General features: G+C 43.4%; 1 protein-coding gene across 1 annotated transcript in view; it reads left to right on the top strand.

Moving 5' to 3' along the window:
• The window catches only part of BPHL (biphenyl hydrolase like), a 105,743-nt gene that overhangs the window by 19,960 nt on the left and 57,918 nt on the right, over positions 1-27,865 (top strand). The window contains exons 2-3 of the mRNA XM_030208600.1: positions 24,416-24,519; positions 26,169-26,335. Of these exons, the coding sequence (XP_030064460.1) occupies positions 24,416-24,519; positions 26,169-26,335 (271 nt within the window). The remainder of the gene's footprint in view (positions 1-24,415; positions 24,520-26,168; positions 26,336-27,865) is intronic.

The following is a 27,865-nucleotide window of genomic DNA, read 5'->3' as shown; positions in this document are numbered from 1 at the left end:
GCAAACCTCATCATCAACTACAGAAGACGTCTGACCGCTGTGCTTGCCACAAGGGTTTTGCCACCAAGTATTAGGTCTTGTTTGCCAGAGGGATCAAATACTTATTTCCCTCTGCAGAATGCAAATAAATTCATATACTTTCCACAATGTGATTTTCCGGATTTAATTTGTGATGTGCTATCTCTCACTGTTACCAATAACCTACCCTTCAATTATGGGCTGCTCATGTCTTTGTCAGTGGGCAAACTTACAAAATCAGCAAGGGATCAAATACTTATTTCCCCCACTGTATGTACACACAGGCCTACACTTGCTGCAGCTAGATTTGTCGCAGAAGAAAATTGTTTCGGTACCTGGAGTATCATGTGCATACATCCGTGCGTGTGCTGGAACGCTATTCTGTCCATAACATTTGCAATGCTATTATTTATGTGCAGAATGGCATTCCGATGCATGCTCAGATGCAAATCAAAGTACCGATACATAATTTTATCAAATACTGTATCAATTTTATCAGTAGTCCAGCATTTCTTTGCTTAATTGTATCTTTCCCCCAACTCTTCCTCTTCAAAGAAGTCACAAAAAGTTGGGTATCCTGCATGCTCACAGTTAAAGAAAAGAAACAGGCATAAAATCCTCACTAGTGCTGACCAGAGAAGAACGGGCTACCCCATTACTGCTCCTCAGGGCTTGCATTAAAACTTCAGCATTAAGGAACCCTGTGCTCAACCTTTGGGTCTTCTGCACACCAGGGCCGCCAAGAGGGGGAGTCAGAGAGGGCAAAATTCCCCAGGCCCGGGCCTCCAAGGTGCTGGGGTCTCTCTCTCTCCTGCTCCTGACGGGACCTGAGTGATCGCGTCTCGACAGGAGCAGGAGACAAAAACTGGGAAGGACCCAGCGCTGCTCTTCTGACCATTGCTTGCTGAGCGGCTGCTTTTCCTCTCAGGCGCACATGCTCGGTTTTGAAACCGAGCATGCCCTGAGAGGAAAAGCAGCCGCAGGGGCAGACAGTCAGTGCTGGAGGAAGATGTCTTCTGCTGGTTGGGTCTCGGGATCTCTGCCAGCCAAGGTATTTCAATCCTGCTGTGGCAGCGGACAACGATTGGGGGGGGGGGGGGGCAGCAGCCCTGCCCTGGGCTTGGTTCAGTCACTCAGCGGCCCTGCTGCACACTTCTCTGATCAGAGCTGAATTCCTAATCTCTTGGTTACCGTGGGATTTAGATATGCTGTGCGCTGAGGTTTACCTGAGGCTTTGCACACAGTTTTCTTGTATGCAAAATTCATGTTCCATTTGGCACTTACAACACTGTGTGCAAAAGTTGACTAATCTGTGCACGCTTAGCAAAGAGTTGCATCAGCCTCAGAATGCTTTAAAAAAGTAAGTGAGGTTTGAGGAAAAGGTGGAGCTCTATATGCTGCAATCCAGAATCTCATAGGTACTTTCAGTATTGGCAGAGAAGATTCCCTTTTAGATAGCAAAAAATTTAGTTTACAGGAAGATACAATTTGCTGCTGGACTAGAAGAGTGTATTGCTCAATTTTGTATGTATGGTAGAGAAAAGGGAAAGAGACAATATTAGCCATTGTGGCAGAATAAACATATTGCAAGACCACCCAACTTACAAGAGAGACTGGATAAGCCTGCCAAAGTTGTAGGCACCTGTGAGTGGACTGCAACAATGGGGAAAAATTAACAAAAGATAGTGTGGACAAATCACAGGGAAGCCAAATACTTTATAGATGAGGTACCTTTACATGTGAAGGTCCTTCAGGGCCCACACTCAGAGAAACTAGAGCCGGACCCTCCTGGGATTTCTTCAGGGGGGTAATATCACTGCCTTATCCAGGTGCGTTCACTGACTTGGACAGTAAACCAGGTTGTGGAGATGGGATATGACCTCCCATGGAAAGGGAAACATCCAAGTAGGAATTAACCAATATTGATACAGGAAGTTGTGAAGTCAAAGATTATAAGTTGGCATCCATAGGCCCTTTGGTCACAAGAGGCTTCACCATCTTCTTTCTACCTTCTTTCCGTTTCCCCATCAGAGCGGAGCAGAATCCCTTTCTCCTTGTTCTGAAGGGGCAGGAGCAACCCCTTTGGTCATGCCCTTTCAGGCACATGCCTGCAGCTGCATTCCACAGTAAAGATGCGCTTAAGTAGCTGGAAGGGGCCCTTGAATGGGTTTCACCAGCGGAGCAGGTGTCCTCACCAGTGCCTGCAGAATACCAGCTTGCTCTCTCAGGTGTCCTTCAGAGAAGCGCAGTAAGGACACACTTAAATAGGTGGAAGGAGCCCTCACCAGTGCCTGCAGGATACTAGCCCACTCTCCCAAGTATCCTTCCCTAATACATGTTTAGATTCTATCAGATGCTCTTGAGTATAATGACACCAGCACTCTGGAACATACTTCCTCTAGATATTCAATCTGAAACCTGCTTTAGAAAATTGAAAACAGACCTTAAATCTAATTTCTTTATGAAGGCTTTTTCACCAGATTAATAGCTTCAGAATCTCTTCACTTCAATTTGTGTTGCATCTGCTTTCTTAAACACCCCACCCCCTTCCTGATGACGTCTTGCACTGTACTCACTACAACCCTTCCTATTGCATCTTAGAGTAATGGATTAGTCCCTGTTTCTCTTGATTACATGATTGTCTTATGGCATGATGGGATAGAAGGCTCCAACAGTTTTAATGCTCTGACTGTAATTTAGGCTTCCTTGTGTTAACCCACTCTTTCCCTTTGCTTTTTATTTTATTGTTACCTAGTTACACATCCACAGGAACTAATTACCCATGGCTATAAATTTTTGTTAGTATGCTTCTAATTATAATTCCAAAATCTTTCTTTTCTTGCTGAACAAAATTGTAGTGAGTTTCATTTACAGACATGGAAAAGAGGTTAGAAACTTTATAGAGACATGAGGAGAAGGATGGGTATGGGGCTCCTGATTTCTGTAGCCAGGATATTGCTTCACTGTTGCAGATTTTTAGAAATAGAAATGGGGCTGAGATGGCCAGAAGGACTTAACCCTTTGGTGGTGTGAGAAGGTGACATAGGGACGATGTTAAAGCAAGGAGTAGCTAATGCTTAGAGCACTGGACTGAGAACCACGGAAGCCAGGGTTCAATTCACACTGCTGCTCCTTGTGATGTTGGGCAAATTACTCAACCCTCCATTCCCTCATGTATAACCTTAGACCATAAGTCCTCTGGGGGCAGGGAAATACATTCTGTACCTGAATGTAACTCTATTTGAACTGAGAAAGGTGTGAACTAAATCAAAATATCTTATCCCTTAACTAGAACCTAATATCCTAGTTGACAAAGAAGTGAGGTGAAACTCAGAGATTGGCTTTGTCTGTGGTGTTGTCTAGGAGTGAAATTAGGCAGACTGTGTAGGCCTAATGGTCATTATCTACTATGGCATTCTATGACAATGGTAGGAACAGTTTTGGGAGGTTATAGTAATGTAAATAACCCATCCTTCACTCTCTCAAAAGCAGCAGCAAGGGATGAAGTGATAAGGAAGCAGCCTAACAGTATCTGCACTCCATGGGGTATCCAGGTTGGTACTAAAAGGCTGTAGCTCACTGAAGTCAACTGGGTCATTGCTAGCAAGTTAGCATGGGGTCCTGGGAGGCCAGATATTCAGGCAATAGCCTCATCAGTTTTGGCAGCTTTTGCATTGTTGCAGTGCTTGGGGTTGGAACGTAGCCTTGATCACCTGTCAGAAGCACAGTGGGCCAGGCCAGGATGTGATCCTACTAGAAGATTAACATTTGGATCAGTCGCTGTTGGAAACAGGATGCTAGACTTGATGGACCTTTTAGTCTAAGCATCAAGTTCTCAGATTGGGCTGTATATCAAAACTGAATAAACTTGGAAACCCAGCATAGCTTTTCTCAGGCTCTTATGTTTTAAGGTACGTGAGGCCTACTAGTCATTTTGTGGTTCCTATTCATTTCAGAGAAAATCCCCTGGTGATCTGTTCACTCTCTTTTCAGTTCTGTGGGGATTAGGATGTAGTGAGCTACTTTCAGAGCTGTTTTGGAATTAGAATTTAGCAATGAAACAGATCCTATCGTGGGCCGAAGAGCAGCTGATGGCAGTGTGTCCAGTGCATTCGGTGTATGTAGCAATGGTATAGGGGCACGAACAACTACAACCAGGACTGGAAACATCCCTGAAGCCACATCACCTGGGGGCCTACAGTTGGCACCTGGCTCCTAAAATTCACAAAAGAAAAAAAGAGAGAGAGAAAAAATATTCAAAAATTGTACTGAATAAAGGCACCATAAGTAAAAAAAAAAAAATGCCAACTATCAATAATTTTTAAAAAAGAGTGAAAAAGCAAGAGAAGGAACAGAAAAAATTTTCCCTTGTACCTAAAATTTCTAAATATATTTCCATTCCTACCTACAGCCAATCCTAATCAGTTTTGTATATGTTAGCTTAAAACCATTTAAAATGCAATATCATTTACAGACAGCGGAGACAAGATGCATTATTTGAAAATAATTTTTATTGAATTTTCAAAAACTAAACATACATGCATTGTAAAATTTCAGAGCAATGGTTTTTAAGAAGTGAGCAATACAAATGTATATAATAGAAAAGTTCACTCTACATTAGAAACATCAATACCCCTTCCCTTTAACCCCATAAATCCCTATTCCTACCCCAACTAACCCTCCCTTCCCCTCCCCTTTAACCCCATAAATCCCTATTCCTACCCCAACTAACCCTCCCTTCCCCTCCCCTTTATAAAAGAAAATACCGCTTCCGCAAGGGAAAAAAAAATCTGTTGAGGATCCTCCTACGAGCAACTGGAGTTAGTGTTCCAAAAAAGTTGAAAGGTCAACTCATTTATCCTGAGTCTTTCTATAGAGAGTAAAGTAATCATACAAGAATGCCAAACTTGTTCTGAGGGTGTATTTGGAGATCTAGAGCCGCAATATCACCTTCAATGCTATCAGAATAGACAAATTTTAAAAAGTCAGTATTATTTTTCTCAGAGATCTTGTCTTGGGATAAATCCCAAACAACGCAAGGGATCCTTTTATGAAGCTGCGGCAAAAGGGAGCCTGCGCTGGTGGCATGTGTTTTTGATGTTTTGAGGCCCACTTTTACTGCAGTGGGTAAAAGGCAGGTCTTTGTTTTTTTCAAGAAATGGCCATGTGGCAAGTGAAGCACTTGTGCAGTTATTTTGAGGGGGGGAGCACTTACCACCACCCATTGAGATAGAGGTAAGGGCTCCCACGCTAACCCGGTGGTAACTGGACAGCGCGGCACTGCCCGATTACTGCCGGGTACACACTGACGCTACAAAACTTTACATATTTTTGCAGTGCCGGGAATGGTGCGTGCTGGGGGACAGAACAGCAGCCTGTAGGTACTTCCCTTTTAGCCCGCGTTGGGCTTACCGCTGCTTCGTAGAAGGGCTCCTTGGAGTCAAATGAATCTGCATTTGCCAACTGTTGGAAACTAATGCCTGTGTACACTGCCAAAAAGCTTGAATCAGAGAACAATTCCAAAACAAAGTGGCTTCCAGGCAGCCGGATCTGGGGCAGTTCATGCCTGAGCACAATTTCAATATGTCTTTTTTTGGAGAAATGTAAAGTTGTATAGAAATTTTGTACTGTATCTTCCAATATGATATATGAGAGCACAATTACTTAAGTCCAGCAGATAATAGGTCTACATCAATTTGTATTCCAAGATCCACAGACCAAGCTTGAGATAATGTTTTATAATCCACCAATGACTGACGGAACAGTGATGTTCCTGAAGGTATTTGTGATATTTAGAGGAACCTTCAGTTGGGACCTCAAGTATAGGCAGTAGAAAATGTTTCTTGAATTTCCATGGACAAAGAGATAGAGCCGTTTTCAGCTATATAATGTCTAAGCTGCATGTACTCAAGGAACTCCCATCTAGGAAGAAGGTATTCTTCTGGACTTCATCTGTCCCTCCTCATTGGGTACATGAAACAAGTATTTGATACCTTTAGACTCCTGTAAAGAACTAGTGGGCGTCTTTTACTAAGGCACGCTCACGTTTTTAGCACGCGCTAAAATTGGGCTCGCTCTAAATGTTAGAGATGCCCATAGGAACATCAAGAGGATTAATGAGGATTTGCATCTAACTACATAAAATCACATGATCTAGTAGCTGAGATGCATTAGGTCTGAAGATCCTCTACAACATACTTTTGAGACATAATGTTTCAGATCAATAAATTGTAAGAGTGCTTTGGAATGGTTGAAAAATTAGACATAGGAATGCATTGGCATCTCTAACATTTAGCGTGTCCCTATTTTTAGCGCACGCTAAAAACGTGAGCACGCCTTAGTAAAAGACACCCAGTGTGTTTTAAGCCTGTAAACTGTATTGGATATTTTCCTGCCTTATGTCCTGAAGTGTATTTCTCCTATTTGGACAGCAGGTGATGTTTCCTTGTTGTAAAGCTGTTAAAGAGAAAAAAAAAAAGTTCTGTCTTTAGTTAACAAAACAGGAAGCAAGAAGCAGTATATATTTGAAATCATGTTGACTGGGCTCTGATTGGTCCAGGAGCTCATTTCCTTTAGAGTTTGTTGGTTTTGTCTCCAGTCTTAGGAAGAAAAGAGAGCAGGAGCTCTTTACTGAGGCTATGAGCCAGAGCTAGGAGGACCTTAAGCACATTGAGAACAGGCTGTGTCCCTCTGAAAAACCCCACCTGATCATTATCAATAATCATAGGCAAATGAAGAGACTGTCTACCAATGCGTGAGGAAAAAAGTTTCAAGTCCACATTCAGTAAGGATATAGACTGGTATGAGTCTGGAACATCACCCAGCTTCCCTGGTTTCAAAAGCAAAGTAATTAATGCTTCATTGGCATACTGAGGAAACTCCCCCTTCCCTACTGCAGCATTGAAATAAGCCAACAAAGGACCACAAAGGTGAGGTGGTCAATAATTCAAAAAATTCCTCAGAATACCCATTAGCTGTAGGCGCCTTAAAATTTTTAGTGATTTTTATTGTTTTTTTTAAAGTTCTTTTGCTTGAATTGGACCATTTAAGAAGGCAATAGCCTCAGGGGAAAGACAAGGTATTGATTGTTGCAAGTATTCTGTAAATTGTTCTGGAGAAAACTTACATCTGCTTTATACATTTCTCCATAGTATTCCATTAACAGTTATGCAATTTATTCCACCTGGTAAGTCAAAGTACCGTCAGGCGCTGTCATGGATAATACATAATGACTCCCTTGCCATATTTTAGTAATCTGAGCTAGTAATTTACCAGGGGCCCTGCTTACTAAGCCGCGTTATAGGCGCGTTAATCATATACACACGTTAACTGTACACGTGCTGTAATCTTTGGAACTCCTGGGAGAATGTATGCAGCAATCTAGACCTCCGCCTCCACGCTTGTGTAGTACTCTTGAAGCAGGACTCAGTTAAGAGCAGAAAAAGATTTAATACCAACTCAATCCGCAAACAAAAGAAACAAAATCCTCTCACTATTGGGGCACAGTTTTAATTATCCACACTGTCCCCTTCGCTTGGTAGCAAAGTTCTGCTTTCCCTGATTTATTCAGGTTTACCTTTATCCCAGTTCCACTCAGCATTCAGCACAGTTCAGTTCTACTTTTAGCAAAATTTCACCCAGCATTTAGCAAAGTTTTTTTTTTGTTACATTTGTACCCCGCACTTTCCCACTCATGGCAGGCTCAATGTGGCTTACATGGGGTGATGGAGGGTTAAGTGACTTGCCCAGAATCACAGGGAGCTGCCTGTGCCTGAAGTGGGAATCGAACTCAGTTCCTCAGTTCCCCAGGACCAAAGTCCACCACCCTAACCACTAGGCCACTCCTCCAAGTTCAGTTCAGTATTCAGCTGAGTGCAGTTCAGTCTTGAGCAAAATTCAGTTCCACCAAAAAAAACTCTCCAAAGGAAGAGGAAGAATTTATATGAAATAGGAACATCATACTTTTCCTCCTCCAGCACTTCCACCATCTTTGTCCCAAGCAGGGTTGGCAGCACACCTCCCTCTTCACAGTACAAACATCTGTGGCCTCCCACGTACTCTTTTGCTGGAGAGGCTAACCTTGAGTATTTTCCCAGTCCATGCTGGCTGTCTCCCCTTGGACTGGCAATTCAGCAGTCATGTCCCGCTCCTCCTCCTGGTAATCCATCTGTTCACAATTCAGCTTCCTCCTCCTGCTTCAGAGCATTCAGAAATCTCCCCTCCTCCCTTCACAGCTGGCAGGAATCCAGTATTGATTACGCAGCCATGGGAACTGGGCATCCTCATGGCTATTCCTCCCCCCAGTGGCGTAGCCAAGGGTGGGCCAGGCCCACCCAGTAGCAACACACCTATGATGTGGCTGGCAGGTATCCCCAAGCCCCACCAGCTGAAAACTCCCCAACAGATCTTCGCCTGCAGCGACTGATACATACTGCTCGCACAACCCCACTGCCTTCCCCTCTGATGTATTCCTGGAAACAGGAGTTGCATCAGAGGGAAGTCTGTGAGGCCAACATGAGCAGGAGTTGCTTCTCGCTGCTAGTGAAAATCTGCTATTTTAAATCTATGCAGGGGAGGGGGATATTTGAGAGACCATATGGCATGCAGGCGAGAGAGGGAGAGACCAAATCACTTGTGGGACAAGGCAGAGTTCTGCCCACCCATCTTGGGCTCAGGCCCACCCAAAATTGGGTATCTGGCTACGCCCCTGCCTCCCCCTGTTGGTAACTGGGGAAAACTGCTCCCTATTCCCTGGGCTGCCTTCCCTTCTGCTTTTGCTGAGAATCCCTCCCTGTTTTTTTTGGCCCACCCCTTTCTCCCCATCCCTTAGGGAATTCTGGACGTTGTAGTTCTGCGATGCCCTGCTTTTGGCTATATCCCTGCCTACCTGCCTTATCACAGTGCCTACAGTATTCCTATAGGCGCCTACATGGTTAGCACGTGCTAATTGTAGGCACATTAAAAATACTAACGCGCCTTAGTAAACAGGGCCCCAAGTTTGTGGCCAAACTTATGAAATTAATATTTTCTATTAAAAAAAAAAGCAATTTCTGGGAATGTTCATTATTAAAGAATTAAGAGTTGCCTAGGTAGCAAGGTAACATTCCTGGGTGGTTGTGTTTGGTGGGTAAATGTAAGCACCCTTGTTCTGGACACTAGTGTAGGCCACAATATAGCCCTTAAAACCATCTTTGCAGTCTCCCAAAATAAAACTGGGCCGTCCCTATGTTATTATGTCAACAATATTCCTCCCATTTGTTAATTAAATAAGTCTGAAATTCTTGCTTATGTTATAAATAAGACAGAATGTTCCAGAGCCTAGGGGCCTGATAGTATAAATCCCCCTTCACTTCCACCCAATTAGGGAATGATCAGAGAGTTCAACATGGCCAATGTCAGCCCCTAGGATAGAAGAAAAACATTGGGCAGAAGTGTGGATATAGTCCAGCCTGGAGAAACAACTGTGAGCACGAGAGAGATATGTATAGACCCTCATCCACACATGTAAAAGACACCAGGGGTCTACTAAGCCTAACAAATTACAGAAAGCCCTCAAACCCTCGTCTCGATACAAGATGCATTATATATTTAGGGTTGTGATAGCAAGCTTTACAATGATTTATTTATTTTAAAATAATGTGTTTAATTCTTGTACCCCCCACACTATTTCCAAATCCGGGCAGCTTACAAAGAGAACGTAGGTAATTATCAAATCACAAGGACAAGCAAAACTACAATTACAAAAATACATTCTTAATCTAATTTGTGTAGGTTTAAATCTTAATAATTTTCAGAGGACAATATATAGTCAGTTCTACCCCAATAAGAAGAATTATTACCAGTATTCCTTTCTGATCACCACTGCCCCTCCTGTTCCCTCACCTCATTGTCACAGCTCATACCCCTCTCCCTGTAATGCAGGCAGCAGCTGCTCTCTACCAACACCTCCTGGCCTCTGCTATTTCATGACCTTGCTCTCTCTCCCTCTCCCCAGCCCCCCCCCCCCCCCCCCCCCCCCCCCACACACACACAGAGCAATTCCACCATCTCTCAGACACCCTGCTGCTCCTTCACCCTCTTGCCTTCTCCCCCTAAGTAGCCACATCCTTACACACTGGTGCTGCTCCTGGCTGGAGTGTCAGCTGCCTTCTGCAGCACCACTAACAGCTGCCAGTTCATGCCTTTAAAATGCAAAAATGTGCCCCTCCTCCGAGTCATTGTTAAATACCTGTACTGTTTCATTCATTGTGCATTAAAGAAATACCTCCCTTCACTTATGATCATTGAGAATAATCCTTAACATGAACTAGCATTTAGGTCTGTAGTGGAAAATATGGGCGCTATGAAAGGGATGAATAGGGACTGGTGATTGATTGTATTGCTGGAAGCTAAACACTGGAGGCCAGTATTGTCATTGGAAGTGAATACTGCATCTGAAGAGGACATGACTTTTCTATTGTTGACAGAAGGTGTGCAATCTAACTTTTGTTTTACAATAATACTGAGAAGGGTAGTTCATCATGCTCATCGTCTGCTGTGGGAACTACTGACAGGTTTAGAAATTAAGCAGATACTATAGCATGCTCCTACTTTAAATGAAGCAGTGGGAGATGCTGTTGAAAGAAATATGTATGTGTGTGCGACATGTGGGGTTGTGGTGGGTTGGGGGTTGTGGCGGGCCAGGGGTTGCGGCAGGGAGACAGGCCAAACTGTGCACCCCCCACTTTGGACTCCGGGCCCCCCAAACATTGAGGTCTGGCTACGCCCCTGGGCTGCAGAAACAGTGCTCACGAGAGAGTCAACTTCTATAGAGCTTTGTTTCTAGGCATAGGGGCCCTTTTACTAAGCTGTGGTAAAACGTGGCCTGCGCTAGTGTGGGTGTGTGAAATTGGCATGTGCTGGGCGATCTGTTTTACTGCGTCAGGTAAAAAGGCCTTTTTTTTAATGGGACAGAAAATGGCTGTGCGCTAAAATTAAAAGTAGCATATGGCTATTTACTGCCTGAGCTCTTACCGCCACCTATTTACTTGGCAGTAAGGGCTCATGCGGTAATCAGGCAGCACATGGCATTGTGACCATGCTGCCGATTACCACTGGGAACTCCACCCCCCCATGGTAGAAAATAGAAATTATTTTCTACCGAGGAAAACAGTGCGCACCAACTTCAGAATTACCGCTGGGCATCCGTGCTACCCCGGTGGTGCAGCGCTGCGTACGCCTTGTAGCGCTATAGAAATGTTAATTAGTAGTAGTAGTAGTGGTAATGCCGATTTGGCACGAGCTACCAGTGCATTAGCCCTACCGCTGCTTAGTAAAAGGGCCCCATGGTTTTTTGTTCATCTTCAAGTTTGCCATAACTGAAGTCAAAAGTACTCTCATGGAGTAAGCCAGAGTAATCAGAAGATTAGAAAAGGACTGAATACGAAATGCAGAGTATGAAGGAAGTTAAGGACTTTAAGACCCACCTAGACTTGAGTGGCGAGGAATAACCTAATGGTTAGTGCAGTGGCCTGAGAACCAGTAGAACAGGGTTCAGTTCTCACTGCAGCTCCCTGTGAATCTGGGCATTGCCCCAGGTACAAAACAAGTACCTGTATATAATTTGTAAACTGCTTTGATTGTAACTACAGAAAGGCAGTATATCACATCCCATCCTCTTTCTCTTACTCCTTTTCTTTACCTGCTGTTAATAGTGCTGACATTATGCTCCATTTAAATAGAACCTTGAGATTAGAATTGAGGCATCCAGGATATGGGACATGTTCAATTCTGGTGGTATTTACAAAAGATTCTGCCAAACACAGAACCTGTTGTTAAAAAAAAAACTGTAAGGATATGCAGGACTGGATGTGCATTATTTATTTATTTTATTTTAGAACATTTATACCCCGCTTTTTGCCACTAAAAGCAGCCCCAAAGCGACTTACAATGAACTAAGAAAACAAATACAATGATAAGAGAGGAGGTAGAGGAACAGAGGAGGAAGGGAAGGGAAAAGTAAAGTCCAGGCATGCACAACAGGAGCAGCCAAAATATACAAACAAATAAAACAGCACAAACCTGCCACTTCCACTAGGTATGTAAATGTTGCTAATTAAGTAGCGAGGCCACAATTTTTATTTTTCTTCATTTTGGAAACAGAAATAAACAGGAGATTAAGGAGTATTATTCCCTTTCATAAGAACATAAGAATTGCCATACTGGGTCAAACCAAAGGTCCATCTAGCCCGGTATCCTGCTTCTAACAGTGGCCAATCTATGTCACAAATACCTGGAAGAGTGTCAAAAAGTAGCAAAATTCCATGCCCCAGGGATAAGCAGTAGTGTTCCACAGGTCTATCTTAATAAGAGATTATGAACATTACCTCTAGGAATTTATCTAAACCTTTTTAAAAATCCAGCTATGCTAACTGCTTTTAACTAGGGCTGCATTTCAATTAAAATTGTTAATTGCGTTTCGCTACGTGATTGATTTCTTTAATCACGATTAATTTTTAAATCATGCTTAATGGTTAATTCATTGATCGCATAGTTAACTGCAATTTACTTGCAGCCTTACTTTTAACATCATTTGGCAACCAGTTCCAGAGCTTAACTATGTATTGAGTGAAAAATGTTTTCTCCTATTTGTTTCAGAAGTATTACTAAGTAACGTCATGGTGTGTCCCCTAGTCTTTGCATTTTTTTAAAGGTAAACAATTGTTATTACGCAAATACTATGTATTTTGAAATAAAATTAATAAAATTTCAAGGATAAAAAAAAGAGTGTAAACAATCAATTTGCATTTATCCATTACACACCGCTCAAGATTTTGTAGACTTTTCTCATATTCCTTCTCAAGTATCCTTTCAAGCTTAAGAGCCGTAACCTTTTTAGCCTTTCTTCATATGAGAGGAGTTCTATCCTCTAAATTATTTTGGGCACCCTTCTTTGTACCTTTTCTCATTCTGTTATATCTTTTTTGAGATGCGGCGACCAGATTGCACACAATACTCAAGGTGAGGTTACACCATGGGGAAATACAGAGGCATTATAATATTCTTTGTTTTATTTTCTATTCCAATAATTTCTAACATTCTGTTTGTATTTTTGGTCACTGCCGCACACTGAGCAGAAGATTTCAATGCATTGTCCACAATGACATCGAAATCCTTTTCCCTAGTGCTGACTCCTAATGTAGAACCTGGATTCAACTAACTATAATTTGGGTTATTCTTCCCAATGGGTATCATTTTGCTATTGTCCACATTAGATTTAGTTGGCCATTTGGATGTTCAGTCTTCCATTCTCATAAGGTTCTCCTGCAATTCCTCGTAGTCTGCATGCAATTTAACAACGTTGAATATCTTTGTGTCATCTGCAAATTTGATCATCTCACTCATTTTCATATCCAGATCGCTTATAATTATGTTAAAAAAAGCACCAGTTCCAGTACATATCCCCGGGCCACTCCACTATTCATCTTCTTCCATTTAGAAAGCTGGCCATTTAAACCCTACTCTCTGTTTCCCATCTTTGAACCAGTTCAAAATCCACACAGAACACTGAGAGGGGGGGGGGGGGGGGGGGAGGTTCTAGGAGTCTGTCATAAAGGACTTGGTCAAAGGCATTTAAAAAATCTAGAATACACTACTTCAACCAACTCACCTTTATCCCTGTGTTTAATCACACCTTCAAAAAAAAATGTAGCAGATTGGCAAGGCAAGCCTTCCTTTGGCTGAATCCATGTTAACTCTTTCCCAATAAATCATGTTTGTATATATGTTCAGTATTAATAGGTTTTCCGGTCTGTAGTTTCCCCGATCACCCCTGGAACCCTTTTTTTAAAACTGGCATTATGCTGGCTGGCCACCTTCCAACCTTCAGGTAGTGTGAATAATGTAAGTGGCAGGTTACAGATTACCAATTGTAGATCTTCACAATTTTATTTTTGAGTTCTTTTAGTACTCTAGGATGTATACCATTCAGACCAAGTGATTTCCTGTTTTTTAACTTGTTAATTTGGCTTATTACATCTTCCAGGTTCACTGAGATTTCTTTCAGTTCTTCTGTATCGTCAACCTTAAATATTATTTCTGGCACATCCTCTTCAGTAAAGACCAAAGCAAAGAATTCATTTAGGGGCCCTTTAAGCCACATAAGCATCTACGCATGCCCAACGTGTGCCAAAATGGAGTTACCACCCGACTACCGCGTGGCTCTTTTGGTAATTTAATTTTTGGTGCGCATCCGATACACGCGTCTGAAAAATATTTTTTCTTTTTGGACACGTGTAATGGATGCGTGCCAAGTGGCATTTGATGCACGCAGGTCATTACCGCCCGGATTCTGTATCGCTGGCGGTAAGGTTGCAGACTCAAAATCGATGTGTGGCAATTTTGATTTTGCCGCACGTCCATTTTCGGCAAAAAAAAGCCTTTTTCTCAGGGGCGCTGAAAAATGGATTGGCGTGCACCCAAAACCCATGCCTACACTACCGCAAGCCATCTTTCAGCGCTTAGTAAAAGGACCCCTTAGTCTCTCCACTATGGCTTTGTCTTCACTGATTGTTCCTTTTACTCCTTGATGATCTAATGGCCCAACTGACTTGTTCACAGGCTTTCTGCTTCTAATGTACCTAAAAAAATTTTAACTATGAATTTTTCCTTCTATGGCAAGCTTCTTTTCAAATTCTCTTTTATTCTACCCTATCAGTGCTTTGCACCTAACTTGCCAGGGCTTATGCTGCTTCCTGTTTTCTTTATTTGGATCCTCTTTCCATTTTATTGAAAGATTTTTTTTTTTTGGCTCTACTGGCCTCTTTCACCTCACCTTTAACATAATGGCTATCATTTAGATTTCCTTCTACCTTTTTCCAGCATCTCCTCATGAGTTAGAGAGGTGACAGATTGGAAAGCTCTGTGGGGTGCTTATAGTACTGGAGTCAGATTAAAGAGACTCATAAGGGTAAAAACCCATAGTAATACCTTTTCAGGTACATCAGAAGCAAAAATCCTGTGAAGGAATCAGTGGTACCGTTCGATCATCATGGAGGACAAGGCCATGGTGGAGAGAGTGAATAAATTCTTGCTTTGGTCTTTATTGAACAGGATGTAAGAGATCATCCTGTACCAGAAATGGTTTTCAAGGGTGACAATACGGAGGAACTGAAACATATCTCAGTGAACCTTGAAGACATAATGAGTCCAATCAAGAAGTTAAAGAGTAGTAAATCACTTGGACTTGATGGGGTGCACTCCAGGGTACTGAAGAACTCAAACATGAAATTGCAGATCTGCTGTTAATTTTTTATTTTTTTATTTTTGTTACATTTGTACCCTGCGCTTTCTCACTCATGGCAGGCTCAATGCGGCTATGGTGGGTTAAGTGACTTGCCCAATCACAAGGAGCTGCCTGTGCCTGAAATGGGAATTGAACTCAGTTCCCCAGGACCAAAGTTAATGATCTGTAACGTCATTAAAATCATAGTAGCAAAGAAACATAGTAGAAGACGACAGAGAAAGACCTGTACGGTCCATCCAGTCTGCCCAACAAGATAAACTCATTTGTGCTACTTTATATGTATACCTGACCTTATTATTATTATTAGCATTTGTATAGCGCTACCAGATGCACGCGGCGCTGAACACCTGATACAAAGAGACAGTCCCTGCTCAAAGAGCTTACAATCAAAATAATACAGACAGACAAGACAGTTACGGGTGAGGGACGTAATGGGTGAGAAGGAAGGAAGGGACAAGGGGAGGGCAATTGAGTAGTGGCTAGGAGCTAAAAAGCAGCAGTGAAAAGGTGGGTTTTCAGCATAGATTTGAAAACAGGTAGAGATAGAGCTAGACGTATAGGTCCAGGAAGTCTATTTCAGGCATAAGGTGCCACGAGAGAAAAGGAGCGAAGCCTGGAGTTAGTAGTGGAGGAGAAGGGGGATGACAAGAGAGATTTGTCCAGTGAGCGGAGTTCACGGGGAGGAATGTAGGGAGATATGAGAGTGGAGAGGTGATGGGGGGCTGCAGAGTGGATGCATTTAAAGGTCAGCACGAGAAGTTTAAACTGAATGTGGAAGCGGACAGGGAGCCAGTGAAGTGACTTGAGGAGTGGGCTAGTGTGAGTATAACGATTCTGGCGGAAAATAAGTCGTGCCGCAGAAGTTTGGACAGATTGGAGAGGAGAGAGATGGCTGAGCAGAAGACCAGTGAGAAGTAAACTGCAATAGTCTAAACGAGAGGTGATGTTATGATCATGGTCAGAACCGCTCTCAAACTTACCTTTTTCCTGGTGGTCAGCTTCTTAGTTGGCTTCTGTTTCTTCTGTCTGTCCTTTCTGACACTCTCTCTCTCTCTCTCTCTCTCTCTCTCTCTCTCTCTCTCTCTCTCTCACTGTGCTGGCTGCTGCCAGTATGGGGTTAATTGTTTCACTATACTGCAGCTGTGTGTGTGTGGACTGAGTTAGCTCTACCTCTCTCTGGGTGTACTGGCTTCAAGTGCTTCACGGTGCTGCATTGGTGTGGGTTGGGCCTCTCTGGGTTTCAGTGTGCTGTCTGCCTGGGTCTAGGGAGTGTGACATCATCTGGGAGGGCCTTGATAAGGAAGTGGTGTTCCTCCCTTCGGGGCCTTTGCAACGTTTGCTTTTGCTACAATTGCTATACGGCCAGGTCAGTGTTAGTGCTGTGTGCACTTGTGACTTGTATGTGTTTAGCTCCCCTGCTTTCCCTCTTGTTGCTGATAGAAGTACTTCAGGTTTTGGTGCTGTTAGGAGCACCTTTGGTAGTTTAGTGCTGTAGGAGCTCTGGGATAGCTTGGTGCTTAGGAGCACCTGTGGTAGCTTTGTATTGTACTTTCCTGCTTTCCCTCTTGTTGCTGATAGAAGTACTTCAGGTTTTGGTGCTTTGGAAGCACTTCTGGTTCTGCTGTGTTTAAAGCACTTCTGTTTGGTTCGTGTTGGTTTCCCTGCTTTTCTCTCTTGACTCCCCTGCTTTCCCTCTTGTTGCTGTTAGAAGTACTTCAGGTTTTGGTGCTGTTAGGAGCACCTTTGGTAGTTTAGTGCTGTAGGAGCTCTGGGATAGCTTGGTGCTTAGGAGCACCTGTGGTAGCTTTGTATTGTACTTTCCTGCTTTTCCCTTGTGGCTTCCCTGCTTTCCCTTGTAGTGCTTGGTAGCACTTCTGTGTGTTTAGTGCTTAGTAGCACTGCTGGGTGTTTAGTGTTTAGTAGCACTGCTGTTGGTTCACTGTTAGGAGCCTCTTGTTAGTTTAGTACTTAGGAGCACTTCTGTTGCAAGCTGGTTCTAGTACCCCAGTTCCTGTGTTTCCCGTCTCCGGTAAGTCCTGCCGGCCACCAGAACCCAGGAGCTCAACTCTTGGGGGACGGTGGCCAAGTGTAGGTGAAGTGGAGTTCCAGTCCGGGGTAGTCCAGTCCCGGGAGTTCCAGTCCGGTCTTCCAGACCAGTGTGTTCCAGTCCAGTGGGTACCAGTCCGGTGTGTTCTAGTCTGGTGTGTTCCAGTCCAGGGTGTTCCAGTCTGGTGCGCTCCAGTCCAGTGCGTACCAGTCCAGTAGGTGCTAGTCCAGTGTTGGATGGTGGATTTTGCCTGCTGCTGCCGCACCTCGTCAGCAGCCCAAGGGCTCACGATTGCTCCAGAGCCTGTCCCCGCGGGCTCTGAACCTGAGAACCTAACAGGTGACAAGGGTGTGGATAAGGGTTCTGGCAGCGTATTCAGAAAGGAAGGGGCGAATTTTGCTAATATTGTAGATAAAGAAACGACCTTGATTTGTATCTACCATTTTCAGGGCACAGACCATAGAAGTCTGCCCAGCACTAACCCCGCCTCCCAACCACTAGCCTTGCCTCCCAACCACCTGTGCTGCCACCCAATCTCTGCTAAGCTTCTGAGGATCCATTCCTTCTGAACAGGATTCCTTTATGTTTATCCCACGCATTTTTTAATTCCGTTACCGTTTTCATCACCACCTCCCGCGGGAGGGCATTCCAAGTATCCACCACTCTCTCTGTGAAAAAATACTTCCTGACATTTTTTTTGAGTCTGCCTCCCTTCAACCTCATTTCATGTCCTCTAGTTCTACCACCTTCTCATCTCCGGAAAAGGTTTTTTTTTGCAGATTAATACCTTTCAATATTTGAACATCTGTATCATATCACCCCTGTTTCCCCTTTCCTCCAGGGTATACATGTTCAGGTCAGCAAGTCTCTCCTCATACATCTTGTAACGCTAATCCCATACCATTTTTGTAGCTTTTCTTTGCACCCCTTCAATTCTTTTTACATCCTTAGCAAGATACGGCCTCCGAAACTGAACACAATACTCCAGCTGGGGCCTCACCAACGACTTGTACAGGGGCATCAACACCTCCTTTCTTCTGCTGGTCACACCTCTCTCTATACAGCCTCGTAACCTTCTGCCTACGGCCACCACCTTGTCACACTGTTTCGTCGCCTTCAGATCCTCAGATACTGTCACCCCAAGATCCCTCTCCCTGTCAGTACATATCAGACTCTCACCACCTAACAAATCGTCCATAGTACCTGAAGTTTGGAGACTGTCTAATGTTATGCCAATTTTTAAAAAGGGTTCCAGGGGTGATCTAGGAAATTACAGGCCAGTCAGCGTCAAGCAAACTAGTGGAAACTATGATGAAAAATACAGTATGCATAAAAACACAAATGTCTGAAAAAGGAACAAATGCTTGAAAATGGCAAACATTTTGTTTAAAATGAAGGCTAACAAGTTGGGTGGGTGGGGGGGGAGGGGTTCGCTGTACACAGCTCTATCCTTATTCATTAACCAATCCACAGTAAAGCATTGCATCCTGTCATATGGCTTTTTAATTTTCTGAGGAGTCTCATGAGGGACTTTATCAGAAGCATTATGAAAATCAAAATACACTTCTTTGAGAGCTTCATCTTTTATTCACATACTTATTCACACATTCAAAGAATTCTAATAGATGGTATGGCCCAATCTTCCTTTTCTGAATCCATGTGGGTTCTCCCCCATTTAAGCCACATTTATGCAAGACCAATGATTTTGTTTTTAACAGTGGCTTTCACTGATGGTGAGGTCACAGATCTGTAACTATGTGGCTACCCTCCAGTCCCAGGTATAGGAGGAGGTTTGAATAATACAGATTCACAGTTAAGAATCATTAAACAAGGAGGAAGTGACGTCACAGACCGGGATGGCAGCTTGAACTCGGAGCTCCGTTGGGGCATTGTTAAGAGCGAGCAAATCCCACAGACTTGAGCAGCATCCTGAAGCGTGGATCGAAGGGGAAAGGCCCCTGAGTTATGCCGCCAAAGAAGGGACTGGAGTGATTGCGTTTTTCGATGGATCAAAATAAATAAACACTGGCGGATTTGGCGGGGCCAGAGTGGAGTGAACCAAAGATGGCAGTGAGCCCGGCTGCGGCCGGGGAGAAGCATGCTGAGGAGGGACTCGGAGAACCTGGCGAGATTGCAAAATCGGACGTAGTGGCTTGGTTTCAGGATTTGAAGGCCGATCTGGCGGGGGTCCAAAAGGATATACAAACTGCCCTGAGAGAAATTAGGGCTGAAATTCGCGACTTGGGAACGCATGTTGGTGAGGTGGAGGAGGGGATGGAGATTCTTAAGCAGGACATGGGGAAACTGCATAAAGTAGTGAATACTGACACGCTGGAATGGCAACAACTCAGGGAGCAGGTGGAAGACCTGGAGAATAGGTTGCGCCGAAACAATTTGCGATTCAAAGGAATCCCTGACTTGGATATCTTTAGCAACTGTGAAGCAGTGATTCGAGAGTTGTGTGGGTACATTTTGAATCCTGAGGAAGGTGGTCAACTACCAGACCTCTGCATCCAGAGAGCTCATAGAGTGGCTGGCCACTCAGTGAGAATCCAACCCGAGGGACATTGTAGTGTGTTTTGCTGATTTCCCCATGAAGGAGAAGATATTGTCTAAAGTGAGGCAGCAAAAAGATATTCTTTGGAAGGACTGTAAGATTGGAGTGTTTCAAGATCTGGCATGGATCACTTTGCAAAAGCGTGTGGGGAGCATGGGAATATGTTGGAAGATGGTGAGGGGTGAGGTGAGAGATTGAACTGGAGGGATTTTGGGTGTGGGAATTAAAATTATGCAGGTTTGGGGGTGGAGGGATGCTTGGCAGAAGTGTATGGGTTGAATGAATGCAGTGGATGTGGGAGAATGCAGGGTGATGGGAGGGTTAGGGATTAGCTTTTGAGAGGTCAAAGTCCTGGGAGAGTGCGTTGATTCCTCGTGGGATGGCTGATCTACTGATAGAAAGATCAGCTAAAGGGAGGGGGAGGGAAGGGGAGGATGGGGGAGGGGTTGGGGATATGTTAGAGCAGAGGAGAGTGGGTTTGGAGCAGGGGGAGGGCAGAGATCACCTGTGGGGAAGGGGAGGGGACATGGGGGAAGGGGTGGGGAGGGGAGAGACCTTATTGGTGGGTACATGGAATGTAAACGGACTAAATAAGCAGGGGAAGCGCAGTAGAGTATTTAAGGAGTTGGACAGGCTGAAGTGGGACGTAACGTTTTTGCAAGAAACACACTTAAGACTGAGAGATACTCACATGCTGCGTCGTAGGCCTTTTTGGGAAGTGTGGTACATCAGGGAATAAAGACCAAAAAGGATGGGGTGGTGGTGGCCATTTTGATAAGACAAACTTGTGGGTTTGTGATTAAAAAGGTGTTTCAAGATACCAGTGGGCGTTGTTTGGCCCTTAGAGGGTGGTTGCAGGGCAAGGAGCAGACATTGATTAACTTTTATGCTCCAGATGTGGGGCAGAGGAAATTCTTTCAAACATTAAAAGAAGAAATTTTGGGATTTGTTGGAGGGCAGGTTGTGCTAGGGGGGGATTTTAATATTGCCCCAGATGCAAGGCTAGACCATTCAACAGGAGAAGGGCAGCAGAGTGGCCCTGGGCGGAAAGCATTGTTACAATTTTTGAAGGGGTTGGAGATGGCTACATGGGGTGAAGCAGAATTATACCTTTTGCTCACATGCAGCGCAGACTTATTCCCGTATAGATGGGCTGTGGGTACATCGCAATGGATGGCCTATGGTGGAGGCAGCTGAGATAGAGACAATTTGTATTTCTGATCATGCACCAATGTGGATTAAATTAATTGGGCTGGGCCAATGCAGGTGACAAGGAATTTGGAGACTTAATGAGTCATTGCTAGGCGATGAGGAAGTGCAGGATGATATTAAGCTTACTATTCAAGAGTTTCGATGATTTAATGATAATAGGGAAGTAACTGATGGGGCATTATGGGATGTATTGAAGGTAGTAGTGAGAGGGGCTTTGATTAAGTGGGGGTCGCGCAAGAAAAGGGAAAAAGGGCAACAGTTGCTAGCATTGCGTATGAGGTTATTGCATTTAGAAAAGCGACATAAGCGAAACCCTACGCCACAGATCTGGGAAGATCTTAAGCAAGTGAGAGGGGAAATAGCACAATTGCAGATGGCTGACGTTGATTATATGAGAACCAAGCTAAAGCAGCAATATTTTGAGTTTGCCAACAAATCGAGTGCAATGTTGGCCCATTAGTTACAGGTGAGGAGAGGGCGTTCCCATATCCAAAAGATGAAAGATGACAGGGGAGGCTGGCACAATGCTGATTCAGATATTGGAAAATGCTTTGTGAAATGCTACCAGGATTTATATAGAGCCACTGGGGGTACTCCGGCTGCAGATATAGCTCGTTATTTGGACCAAGTTCCATTACAACGTTTAGATGAGGTTGAAAGAACTCATCTTGGGGAACCTATTAGAATAGGGGAGGTGCAGGGAGTGATAAAACGGCTTCCTAATGGTAAGGCGCCAGGATTAGATGGATACTCGGTGAGGTTTTACAAGTGCTTTGGGGATGAGCTTGGAGATTTATTGGTGCGAGTGGCTAATGGGGTTTTGGAGGGTAATGGGCTGCCGGTATCCATGTCCGAGGCTGGAGTAACGGTCCTACCTAAATCTGGGAAAGATCCCACTGATTGTGGTTCCTATAGGCCTATTTCACTTTTGAATGTGGATGCAAAGATAGTGGCCAAGGTCCTGGCTAACAGTTTAGCTAGGGTGTTGCAGATTCATATGGATCAATCGGGGTTTATCCCAAAGAGGCAGGTAGGGGATAACATAAGGCATACTCTACATTTAATATGGGAGGTGCAAAGAACCCGGTCTAGTACAGCACTGTTGGCTATAGATGCAGAAAAGGCCTTTGACTGGGTAAGTTGGGGGTTTTTGCAAGAAGTGATGAATCGTATGGGCCTTGGAGATAATTTTGGTGCTTGGCTGGGAGCCCTGTATGCAGCCCTGAAGGCATGCCTTAATATTAATGGGGGATATACATCTTTTTTCCCAATAGGTAGAGGGACTAGTCAGGGCTGTCCCTTGTCGCACCTCCTCTTTGCACTGTACATAGAGCCATTGGCAGTAATGATATGTCAGCATCTAGATGTTCAAGGGATTAGGGTTGGGGGGATGGAACGGATGATGTGCTACTTTATGTGGTGGATCCTGAGCAGACACTGCCAACGATGTTGGAGATCCTTAGGGAATTTGAACGATATGCTGGCCTAAGGGTTAACATGGATAAAAGTGAGCTATTGGGGATTTCTTTGACCTATAGTGAGGAAAGTAGATTAAGAGCATTGTTTACTTTCAAATGGGCCAAACATCACATTCGATATTTGGGGATTCAGATTCCCCAAGACCGGGGAAGGGTGTATAGTCTTAATTATGGGAAGATAGTAGACCAAATTAGGGTGGAGTTGTCCAGATAGAAGGGGTTATGGCTTACTAGTTGGGGGCGCATGGCAGTAGTGAAGATGAATGTGTTGCCTAGATTGTTATTTCTGTTTCAGGCACTGCCAGTGGTGGTTCTGAGACGGACACTTAAACAATTGCAGGTTTTTCTGTCCCAGTTTATTTGGGAGGGTAGGCATCCCCGTTTAGCGGGACGAGTATTGTGGGGGGCTCCTGAGAGGGGGGTAGAGCGGTGCCCAAAATTGAGTGGTATTATTTTGCTGCCCAACTGCGGATGATTATGGACTGGGAGAGGGGGATAACTAAGCCAGCTAATCAGTTAGAGCATTCGTATAGCCCGCATAGGCCAATGAGTTCTTACTTATGGACTACTGAAGGTGTGGGAGGGATCTTGGTTGGGATACAAAATCCATACGTGAGGCATTTGGTAGAATTGTGGGGAGATGTGTGGAGGAAATGGGGACAGACTGATAGGGTATTGACACTGGCGCCTTTGCGATGGGAACCTAAATTTGCATCCAAATCTCAAGGGGGGAATGTTTGGGGCATGTTAAGGGAGGAATTTGGGTATTCCTAAAACCTGACATTTTTCAGCCATAATGGAACAAAACGCATCTACCATCCTTTCCATAAAGAAATATTTCTTTAGATTATTCCTGAGTATTCCCTTTCACCCCATCCTATGGCCCCTTGCTCAGGGTCTCAATTAAGAGACTCACCTCTGTTTATTTACTCCATGGAGGTATTTAGATATCTCTATCATATCTCCATTCTTATTCCTTTCTTCAAAAGTATGCATATTGAGATCTCCCTCATCTGTTTTATGATGAAAACTACTAACCATTTAATAGCTGCCCTGTATTTACACGGACCTGGTTTGGAATCAGTGATCCATGCTCTTGTTTTATCATGCAGTGCATGTAGGTTTACTAACAACATTTACTCACAAGTTGCAATTCATCCAAAATGCCACCACTCAAATGATACATCTGTTATAATTATAGGGATCAAATTATGTCTGTTCTGAAAGAACTTAATTGGTTTATCTTTTGGTGTACGTGATTCAAAATGTTGATGGCATTTTGTAAGACTTTAAACAATAGGGGTTCATTATATATTTTTTAAAAAATTGCCTGTTATAATAGATGCCCACCTTTGTATTAAGATCCAGTAAAAGGCTCATTAATTGATACGAGATTAGTTGAAACCAGGTCTTTTCTGGTATTGCCCCGTTATCATGGAACCGCTCCCTGTAGAAACTCTTCAGGAAAATGATCGGTTTTCAGAGATCTAAGAAAAATCAGTCATACCTTTGAATCCTGATTTCTAGTTTTCTTGTCACTTAATGTTATATAGGTTTTAAATTTAATATTGTGATTTTTTTTATTGCTGGCATTTTATAGGATAGTGCTTGAATGCATTTTCCACCTTGCAGAAATGACTTTTATGGATTTACATAGGTAATTTTACTTTGGCAGAAGTATGTTTTTGCATTTTCTGTATGGTTTTAATTTGTCTTATATATGTTTTATTCTGTTCCACCCTGCTTTAATTAAGTATGGAAAGTGACTTTAAAACTGCATGTATGCTTAAATAAATATGCTTTTTTTTTTGTGGTTTCAGCACGTCTGTGACATCTGCCAAGATAGCAGTGAATGGAGTTCAGCTGCATTACCAGAAAACAGGAGTAGGCAACCATGCAGTTCTTCTGCTTCCTGGAGCTCTAGGTCTGGAATTTATTTGATAATTCTTGACTGTGTTTTATCCTTTATAAGGAGCAATTGCCTTTATATAGCCAACACTGTGGCAAAAAGCGGAGTAAAAATGCACTGAAATAAATAAATAAATAAATAGTCTTGAGGGATTTCCATTAGGAGTCAATTACTAGAGGTCAGATCCACCATTTTGCACCTGGAACATCACCAGGATGGGGGTGAAGGGGGATCGCTCCCATTGTGGACCACTAGAAGTCCAGGTTGATGGGTAGGGGTGCTGGGGTTTGCTTTTGGGGGTCTGCACAAGTTTGGAGGGGTCTGCTTTGGGAGGGCACCTCTGGTGGGGGTGATTGGATTGAGAAGGAAAGGTTCATGGCTGTATTACTGGGCTGCCAATTACATGGCTGTGCTTAACGCCATCTCCCTGATGTAGCATTAAATGCAGCTGCACTATTGGCAATCATGACACATTGTGGCACCGACCCATGTACTAGCTGTCACAGCCAGATACTCCTCTGCTCATGCCCATATCCCGCCCCGCCTCATGTTCAGCAGCTAGTCTGAGTTTTTTTTTATTTTACCACTCTGTCTGGTTTTAATGCACAGTAACAGCTGTCATGTGGTAAACCTATGTTAGCTGCTTCACACAGCTTACTAAACATATCCTTAAGTGTCTACTTAGACTTTCAGGTAGTGAAGTGAAAACAATTCTGTGATTAAACAAGTGGGCTGACCCTTCTAAACTCTCAGCTTGTGACTGTTTTTTCTGTTTGTTTGCAACAGTCATGTTGAAAATTGCAAATAAATAGTAATTATGCATTAAAATTTGCAGAACAATGTCATATTTAACTGGGACAGTATAAAACAGAGGGACAGTATTAAAATAGTGGGAAAGTATTAAAATCAACACTTTACTTACAGGCGCTCCTTCTAGCGAACAGCTTTGCTTGATGAACTAACCTGCTAGTTGCAGAGTTTATATGCATTACATAGAGGTCAAAGTTCTGTTCATTTAAAAACACAAAATTTCTTATGTTCAGAGTTCTAGTTGCCAAATACGGACTTTAGTACTGCTGAAAGGAGCAGCATGTACTGCTAAAAGGCTCTTGAAGACCATATAAACACTGCAGCTAGCAGGTTTGTTCATCAAGCAAAGCTGGTCACTGGAAGAAGTGCTGTGGCTGAAAGTAAAGTGCTGATTTTAATACTGTCCCTCTATTTTAGACTGCCCCAGTTTAAATCTGTATGTTTTTACTTATTCTTAAACTCATATTTAACTTTGTACCATGTAGAGGTTGTGTCAGCTTCTGTTCACTTAGAGATTCATTGAAACCTATAGTTGGACCAGGGGTGATTGTACTTTTGCACACAACTGTCTGTGTATATATGTTTATTTATATCTGTCTATTTAGATGTACTTATGTACTAACCTGTCCTGGGGTAACCCCAACCAGTCAGGTTTTCAGGATATCCACAATGAATGTGCATGAGATTGGTTTGTATACACTTCCTCCTTGATATGCAGATCTATCTCATGCATATTCATTGTGGATATCCTGAAACCTAACTGTCTGGGGTTCCTCCAGGATAGGTTTGGGAATCTCTGATCTCGATATATAGATAAAGTTGATATGTGGGGGGTTTTTTGTGGGGTTTTTTAGGGAGCAGTGAAACTGATTTTGGGCCACAGCTCAAGTCGCTTAACAAGGAACGTTTTACAATAGTGGCCTGGGATCCACGGGGATATGGACGCTCCATCCCTCCAAATCGGGATTTCCCTCCAGACTACTTGGAAAGGGATGCCAAAGATGCTGTTGGCTTGATGCAGGTAAATCCTTATATCTTAGTGTTGCAAAATTTGTGAGACAACTCTGAAGACCAGATAGATGAGAGATGGGAGGTTATAATCTTCATATGATAAATTAATAATGGCAAGTAATCTTATTATTCCTGTCAATGATAAGGCACTGAAATGCCCTAAACAGAAGATCTATAGTTTCCAGTGATCTCCCCAAGTGAAAACGTACTGGATAGGGATTTGTGTTTTTAACAAAAGAAACATAAAGTGTTCTGAGAAATTCTGCTTTTTCCTAAATTTACCTGGTTTCACCAAAAGTCAGATGACACATGGTAGCAAACTAGTTTCAAAAGCCTATCATCTCAGAGGTCTGTTTTTCAAAGACATTTATGTGGTTACATCCTATTTATCTAAGTAGGAATGACAGTATTTCATAATGCATGGACCTATAGACACATTTAGAGAAGGCATTCGTCGGGGTGCGTTTTGGGTGGGATAACAAAATAACAGGTGTGTATTTTCCAGTGGAAAGAACTTTATAACTAGTTCCAAGAAAGCAATACTGGGGTGGCCCCAGCTCATGTGATCTGAGTTGCAGTGAAACTGGTGGCCAATGGGGAAGCTGATTGGATTGGATTAAGAAGTGTATACCACAAACATAGAGTTAACTGGAAGTCTGAAATTGCATGGTTGGAAGCTCTGCAGAAATGCTTGGATCACCAAAGATCTTGGAGAAGCTCAATACCAAATGAAATTAACTATACACCTTGGGGTTAATTTGATAACTGGGCACCTTTGTAGGAGCCTATTCTATCAAGGAGTGTAGGCACCTAAGTTCTAGTGATACGCGCATAACTTATATTTACGCATGTATCTTTTAGAATACTGTAAGTTTCGCCTGCACTCCTGCAGACTCTGCCTACCTGTAAAGTACGCACTGGAGCTCATTTTCAAAAGAGAAAAATGTCCAAAAAGTGACATGTCTGCATTTGGTCGTTTATCTCACAAAAACGTCCAAATCAGTATTTTCAAAACCTCTTTTTAGACATTTTTCTCTGAAGACCATCAGAAGAACGTCTAAATCTCAAGGGGCGTGCCAGGGGCGTGTTCAAGGTGGGACTTGGGCGTTCCTAAGACTTAGACGTTTTTCAGCCATAATGGAACAAAACAAAAACGCCCAAGACTAAAACTTATTACGAAAAAGGCACAAAAAAGGTGCCCCAAATGACCAGATGACCACTGGAGGGAATCAGGGATGACCTCCTCTTACTCCCCTAGTGGTCACTAACCCCCTCCCACCCCCCAAAATAGTGATTAAGAACATTACTTGCCAGCCTCTATGTCAGCATCAGATGTCATACTCAGGTCCATTACAGCAGCATGCAGATCTGGAGTAGTTTAGTAGTAGGTGCAGTGCACTTCAGACAGGTGTACCCAGGCTCCTACCTCCCCCTACCTATTACACTTATGGAGGAAACTGGGAGCCCTCCAAAACTCACCAGAAACCCACTGTACCCATATATAGGTGCTCCCTTCACCTGTAAGGGCTATGGTAGTGGT

The sequence above is a fragment of the Microcaecilia unicolor genome, chromosome 1 (genome assembly GCF_901765095.1).
Source record: "Microcaecilia unicolor chromosome 1, aMicUni1.1, whole genome shotgun sequence".
Classification (NCBI taxonomy): domain Eukaryota; kingdom Metazoa; phylum Chordata; class Amphibia; order Gymnophiona; family Siphonopidae; genus Microcaecilia; species Microcaecilia unicolor.
Note: the sequence above shows the minus strand (reverse complement) of the source record. Positions and strands in the feature narration are given on the sequence as shown.